The 6591-nt window shown below is 42.3% G+C and overlaps 1 protein-coding gene across 1 annotated transcript; it reads left to right on the top strand.

The window, feature by feature from the left end:
- The first annotated feature begins 2985 nt into the window (after positions 1–2985).
- On the top strand, positions 2986–6388 carry socs1a (suppressor of cytokine signaling 1a). Its single transcript, XM_084071092.1, has 2 exons — positions 2986–3213; positions 4434–6388. Exon 2 carries the CDS (start codon positions 4491–4493, stop codon positions 5241–5243), a length of 753 nt encoding a protein of 250 aa, XP_083927218.1. The 5' UTR covers positions 2986–3213; positions 4434–4490; the 3' UTR covers positions 5244–6388.
- Positions 6389–6591: the final 203 nt, after the last annotated feature.

Here is a 6591-nt window from a genome sequence, read left to right as displayed (position 1 = left end):
TTTTACAAGGCTAAAGAGAAAACGAAAGCAACACTTAAATAATAAAAGTGATGTCCTATACTTAGCTGAAGTATCCTTAAATCATTCATCTGTCAATCTATTCCTTCACATCTTTGCAACCAAAGACTAAGGCAAACAAGAATGGTATTACTATATTTACACGTAGCATTATGACCCTGACATGCATTCCTGTTCAATACATGAAGCATAGTGTACTGTAGTCTAGGTAGCCTGCAGTCAAGTGAGCAGCTGGCAATCATTTCCTGTAAAGATGTGTAGTTGAATCTTGACAAATGAGGCCCAGTATGCACAGACAGACATATTCTTGTCCCAAAACTGGGATCAGTTAGTTCATTGCTTAAATGCACATGTGTGTGTGCAAGTGTTTGTGTGTGTTATGAGCAAAATCATAAGGCCTACGTAATCCTGAAACTTCAATCGCTCATCCCCCCATCCATCAGGCTCACGGAGGCACAATAAAAGCTAATACAAGTTAAATAAGCTGCATACCAGCTCAATAAGTAGCAAAAGCAAAAATCATAAACATTAATTTCACCTAAATATAAATATTGTAATCATAATTAATAATCATGATCACAATATTAACCAATAAACTGCCATCATACTTTTTGCCATAATCGTGCAGCACAATCATTTCACCTAAATATGAATATTGTAATCATAATGAATAAATCACAATATTAAGCCATTAACTGACATCATAATTTTAGCCGTGATCGTGCAGCACACACACACGCACACCAAAACCTGGCTACAGTCTGGGCCGGTGCACCATCATTCCCAGTTCCCTAGAAATGAAACTCAAGCATCCTCCTCATGTATCCACACGCAAATGGAAGCTCACATGCCTTTGTGTTCACATGCAAACACTTGCACTGCCAAAATGCATGCATGCACAGTTGCACACCAAAGCCCATATACTGTACATGCACAAATAAACACTGTATAATGTCTTGCAATGCACATACGTGCATTATTGCACTGTGCACACAGAAGGAGAATAAATATTTACTGATATTATTCTGTTTGTGTGTATCTCTCTGTGTGTTTGTTTCTAGATTAAGCTCGCTCTCTTTGCTAAGTTTCATTTCCAGCCAAAATAAACCTCTTTCCCGAGTCATTCACAACTGCAGGACCGTAGGTTTCATTATGATCTGACCAGTTACCCCATTTGCAGGGCAACAATTTACATGTTGTGATATTAATAGTGATCTGATTATGTCAAACCGCTAATGTGATGAGATGTCAACTGATATGTGTGTGTGCCAATGCTTCAGCCAGTGGGCAGAGATATCAACGTACTACATCCAGTAGACATGGAGGCTGAACATGAAACTTTAACAAGACCCACCAAGTCTTCCCCTTAGCTTTTGTATACTTAATTTATAATCCATCACATGACAGTGTATAAATTAGGCCTTTGTGTGTCTGTCTGCCTGTCTGTCTATGGCTGTATCTGTTAAGGTATATGTATGTATGTATCTGTAACTATATATAATATAATTGTTAGAAATTGTTTTTATTAATCTATATCACAAATGCAATCAAACCATCATGCCACCATAATGTATTTCTAGTTCTCTTCTTTAACCACATAGACCCTCTATAGTTAGTTGGCATTGTACTTGCACTTTTTTTCTCCCCTCTACACCAAGTCTCTTATCTGAAAAGAGCCGATCTACAAGCTCACACAACAATTGCATTGTAATGTGTTGTGAGCTTGTAGATCTGTTATTTTCTGCGAATGTTCCCCCCGGATAGATAGGCTGGGGCTCAAGTAATAAAAGAAACAGCATTTTCCTTGACTTTTACTCTTCCTGCCTATCTGTTTGTTGTTTCTGTCTGTCCTCAGTCTATCTATAGTAGCCTATACAGTATGACAGCGTGTCTGCCTTTCAGCCTAAGGGCGGTAAAATGATAGATGGTGACTTTACTGGCTAGATAGACCTAATATACCTAAAAAAGAACAAAATATAACTTTGATAGTTAACTTTGGAAACATGATAGCAATGATTTAACTTCAACCCTTACGATCAGTCCAAATATGGACATGCAAGTGCAGTTGTTTTCTGTAGAATTAATACCGAAATGGAAGCTGGCCCATGATTAAGAATATATGTGTTACACAGAACAAAACAACAGCGAATGAGGAATTGTAGTTCTACAGAAATGGCCATGAATCATAAAAGATATATAATAATTCAACCACTAGGAGGCAGCGTTGGTGAATTATTATTATTATTTCTATTGGAAAGTGTATTCAGCCCCTATGTGACACATAATTCAATTTAAATATTTATTTTGTGGTTCATGGGCTCAAGCAACAAACTTCAGATAGCAACCTAACATTCTTTCATTGTAATGACTTGGTGTGTAAGGCAACTGCAAGTGAGTCAATTTTCTTAGAGGATTGTCAGCAGGATGATTCACATGATCTGATATCAATGATAGGCTAGTTGCAAAGCAGACATTTAATAAGCAAGATAAAAATCATCAAGTTGGTAATTAAAGATTTATGATGACGTGTTAATAATATAATATAGGCTACATAGATTATTTTAGGCGCAATAGCCTGCAACGAAGCCTGCAAAATAAGATTAAATTAAAACTTCAAAAAGTCTTTCTCGAAATGTTTCCCACTGCCTTGTGGTTTGCTTCCCTTCCTCTAATGTTTTTTACCAGCCTCAGCCTGTCTACTATAATATTCACTTCAATACACTGCATGGATTCTATAACAAGGTTTCACTTTCGGTTTAGCTGCCGGTGTTTAAAGTAAACGCTAGCTTTGCTATGAAACGAACTACGAAGGCGGAGTCAAATGAGGATTTCTTGGAAATGCAATGCAGGCGACTCAAAGCCTGCCCAGAGCCTAGCTGCTAGCCTGACTTTTCTTTCATTTATTCAGGGGGTGGAGCCAGGCTGTAGTTGCTTGAATATATAAGATCACACGTTACATGGACTGGGTAGAATAAGACTGGAGACTGACAGCGGTCTACAACATATAAAAGGCCTATACATTAATTGAAGCTGTCTAATTCAAAGTCGTTGAATCGCACTGTGGATTATCATTGATCGCTGTTTGGAATACAGGGACCCATCTAAAAAAAAAAACAATTTTGGATTGGATTGCTGGCAAACGGATTGTTGGGAACACTTAGACGATGAGCTGGAACTCAGTGCTTTCACAAAACGGTAAGAATTGTTTCCCAGCGCCAGAAGCAACACTGTATCAGTATGACTTTGTGGGCTACAACCTCACTTATTACATGCCTTTGCGTTGGTGCAAAAACGGCCTGGCTGTCAGGTTTAAATTGCGAGTTGGAAGTTTTGCATCGATGGTTAATAATGAGTGAAAGTGATCCTCGCCATGTCTGGAAACACTGTTGCAAACCCTTTAAAGAGTTTACAACATTGTTTCCACTTTCCAGCCATGGGGAAGAGTGAGGACACACACACACACTTCAGTTGTCAGTCAGTGTACGCTTACCTGAACCTGTCTGTCGCTCCTCCTTTCCAATACTCACTGTGTGATCACAAGAAATGAGGCCCAACCAGGTGGCGTTTTGAAGTACAGCCTATACAACACGCACTGATTGAGGAGGGCAGCCCACACCAAGCAAGCACTACAACTGTGTAGGCTAACTGAAAAATCATGTTGGTTAAAATTGTTGACAAAATGGTTAAATAGCCTACATTTAGCAATTTTGACCAACATCATATTTAAATTTAAATCTGCACAGTGTCACTTGTTGAAGTGTGACTGTTGAATATTATTCAATTGTCAAGGTTCTATGGAAAAGTCATTGTGATAGTGTAGTTTGATATTGGTTTGTCATGAATATTGTTATTGTAGCTACTGTAGGACTTAACGGTTTATTGAATCATATACAGGATGTTTCTCTGCCACAGTGGGTGGCCTGTGGTAATCATGTTTTTGGACTAAGAAGAGCACAGACATCATATTACTCAACATTTGATTAATATCTGCTTTATGTCGACATAAAGAAGAGGTTAATCAAATGTTCTATCCTCTAAAATCAGGAGTATAGATGATGACGTTTTAGTTCAAATTATAAAATACACAGTTGTATCTGTAAGCTTGTAAAGTTGATTTAGAATATATACTGTACCTTTTTGTGGATATTAAAAGTGTATTGAACACACTAATAATGTTTGCTATCTGGCATGTGTTATCTATAGATCTAGTAGCTCTACCTGTGTTGTAGTCCAACCACAAAAGGTTTTCCAGTCATAACTGAATGCCGCTATTTGGAGTTTCTCTATACAGTAAGAGCTCAAACAGTGTGATAGACCCTACTAAATCTACACAGCAAAATCCCCATCTACCCTTAACAGCTTCCCTCTAATGTCCTTTTTTATACTGATGAGTGGTGTGTTTTGTGTCTTTCCAGGATGTCAGTGAGGTGTGCGGCGATGGGAGAGGGTTTGGGACCACTCTCCCCTGTAGGATGGTAGCACACAGTAACGTGGAAGGACATAACAAGAATTGCACATCATTAACCTCCTCCTCATCCTCCTCATCCTCATCCTCCTCATCCTCCTCCTCATCCTCATCCCCACCACCACCCAGACACCAGCTGAGCCACCTTCCTCTCCACCGACGCCCAGAGACAGAGCAGCTCCAGCGACGGGACGACCCGGACAGATGCCCGGCGGTTCTGCCTCGCCCCGACCCAGTCCCAGACCCGGCCCCGGTCCCCGCCCCCCTGGCCGCGGTTCCCACCCACTTCCCGCCGTTCCGCTGCCAGGAGGACTACAGGATCATAATGGACACAGCCTCCAAGCTAGAGCGCAGCGGCTTCTACTGGGGACCCCTGGGGGTGCAGGAGGCCCACCGCCTGCTGCAGGACGCCCCGCTGGGCAGCTTCCTGATCCGCGACAGCCGGCAGAAGGACGTGTTCTTCACGCTGTCCTACCGGGCGGAGAGCGCCTCCATCAGCGTGCGCATCGTCTACAAGCGCCAGAGCTTCAGCCTGGCGGGCAGCGAGCGCTCCTTCCCCAGCCTCTTCGGCCTCCTGGAACACTACGTGGCGTCGCCGAAGAAGAGTCTGACCGTCCCGTACCGCCGGCGCGCTCCCACGCTGCAGGAGATGTGCAGGAGCCGCATCGTGGAGGCGTGCGGGGGGGAGCAGGGGCTGTCGGAGCTGCCCCTCAACCGCGTCGTCCAGGACTTTCTGTCGGAGTTCCCGTACAAGTTGTGAGCTTACGTTGGGTTGCCGTATCGCTGAGGCGTGGCGCGGTCAGTCAATGGATGGAGACTGTATCGCTATGGTCACGTTCAGAAAGGATAGTCCTCGTTAGGTTGAGACACTGCTCAAAGAGAAACATTTTCCCTGCAAGCCATTCTCAGGGACAATTGAAGGCTCACTCTCACATTTTGCACACTGCTGTGCTCTGCATTTTAACACAGATGATTGTCTTCAGACACGTGCCTTCCCTCTGCACATGGACAGGCTATAGCTTTTTCAAATACAAGCCTAAATATTTGAACGGCGCTGCATTAAGAGACTACTACCAAATTGGAGGAGTTGAGACAAGAGAACAACTGATGACCTCTACATTATCAACTTTAAGACCACCCATCCGTTTATGGTTGCCATTAGATGCCCATGATCATCAGCACATGTGTCTGCTGTGGAAATGGATAACTGTGACCTCTACATGGACTTCGGTCAGAGTACAGGCTAGTGATACAGACCACATGTTCTGGACAGTTGAATGTTGTGTGCAGTGGAGCGTCAGGGTGAAAGTACCATGGCTTCTCCTCTGGTCATGGAGTTGTGAGCTAATCCATCTGACACAGTGGTACTATTGGGTTTTTAATGTTACGTATTGTATAAGTCCTATGTTCACTTTGTTTTGTAGCAACCTTGAACACTCTAAAGTGAATGTTTACATCGCACATGAATGTTTGCCACCACCGACGGCTCATATGTCACCGCACGTCCATCCACGCGTATTGAATCTGAATGTCTTGAAGTCACACATATTTGTTGATTGCTTTTGCCTGCCTGGAACACCGGATGAGCAAGGTTTGCTCATTGACGACTGCCCTGTGAGTTCTGTGGTGCCAGGCAAAACCAATCCATCCCAGATCAATTGCTGTGGAGGATGTGAGCTGGTGTTCGATTCACTAGGTGGGGTATTTAGTACTGTATATCTCTGTCATGTGATTGCCCTCTCTGTCAAGCACGCACAAACCTCAATATTAATCAGAAGGGAAAATATTGTGAATATTATTATTTCTTTCATTACTGTATTATCTGACATAATATATTATTTATAGAAAATAAATATTATTTGTGAACATTTCAAAATAGAATTTTCACTCTTGTGGTTATCATTTCATGTCTGTGTGTGTGTGTGTGTGTGTGTGTGCGTGTTGGGGGGGTTGCTTGCTTGTGTCAGTCAACTAACAACAGCCAGACAGTATTGGGGCCAGTGAGGGAGCAACAGACAGAAAGGATGACACAGTCTTTACCACAGTGAGTTTCACAGTGATTCATCTAAGTATGGTAAAGGTGGGTGGGATTAAGTTGATAGTAAATT

The sequence above is a fragment of the Gymnoscopelus microlampas genome (assembly GCF_963454915.1).
Source record: "Gymnoscopelus microlampas genome assembly, chromosome: 11".
Taxonomy (NCBI): Eukaryota; Metazoa; Chordata; class Actinopteri; order Myctophiformes; family Myctophidae; genus Gymnoscopelus; species Gymnoscopelus microlampas.
This window is presented reverse-complemented; position numbering and strand designations above follow the sequence as displayed.

Excerpts from the sequence above, each read along its gene's own strand:
- socs1a (XM_084071092.1), top strand. The coding sequence starts at position 4,491 with ATGGTAGCACACAGTAACGTGGAAGGACATAACAAGAATTGCACATCA.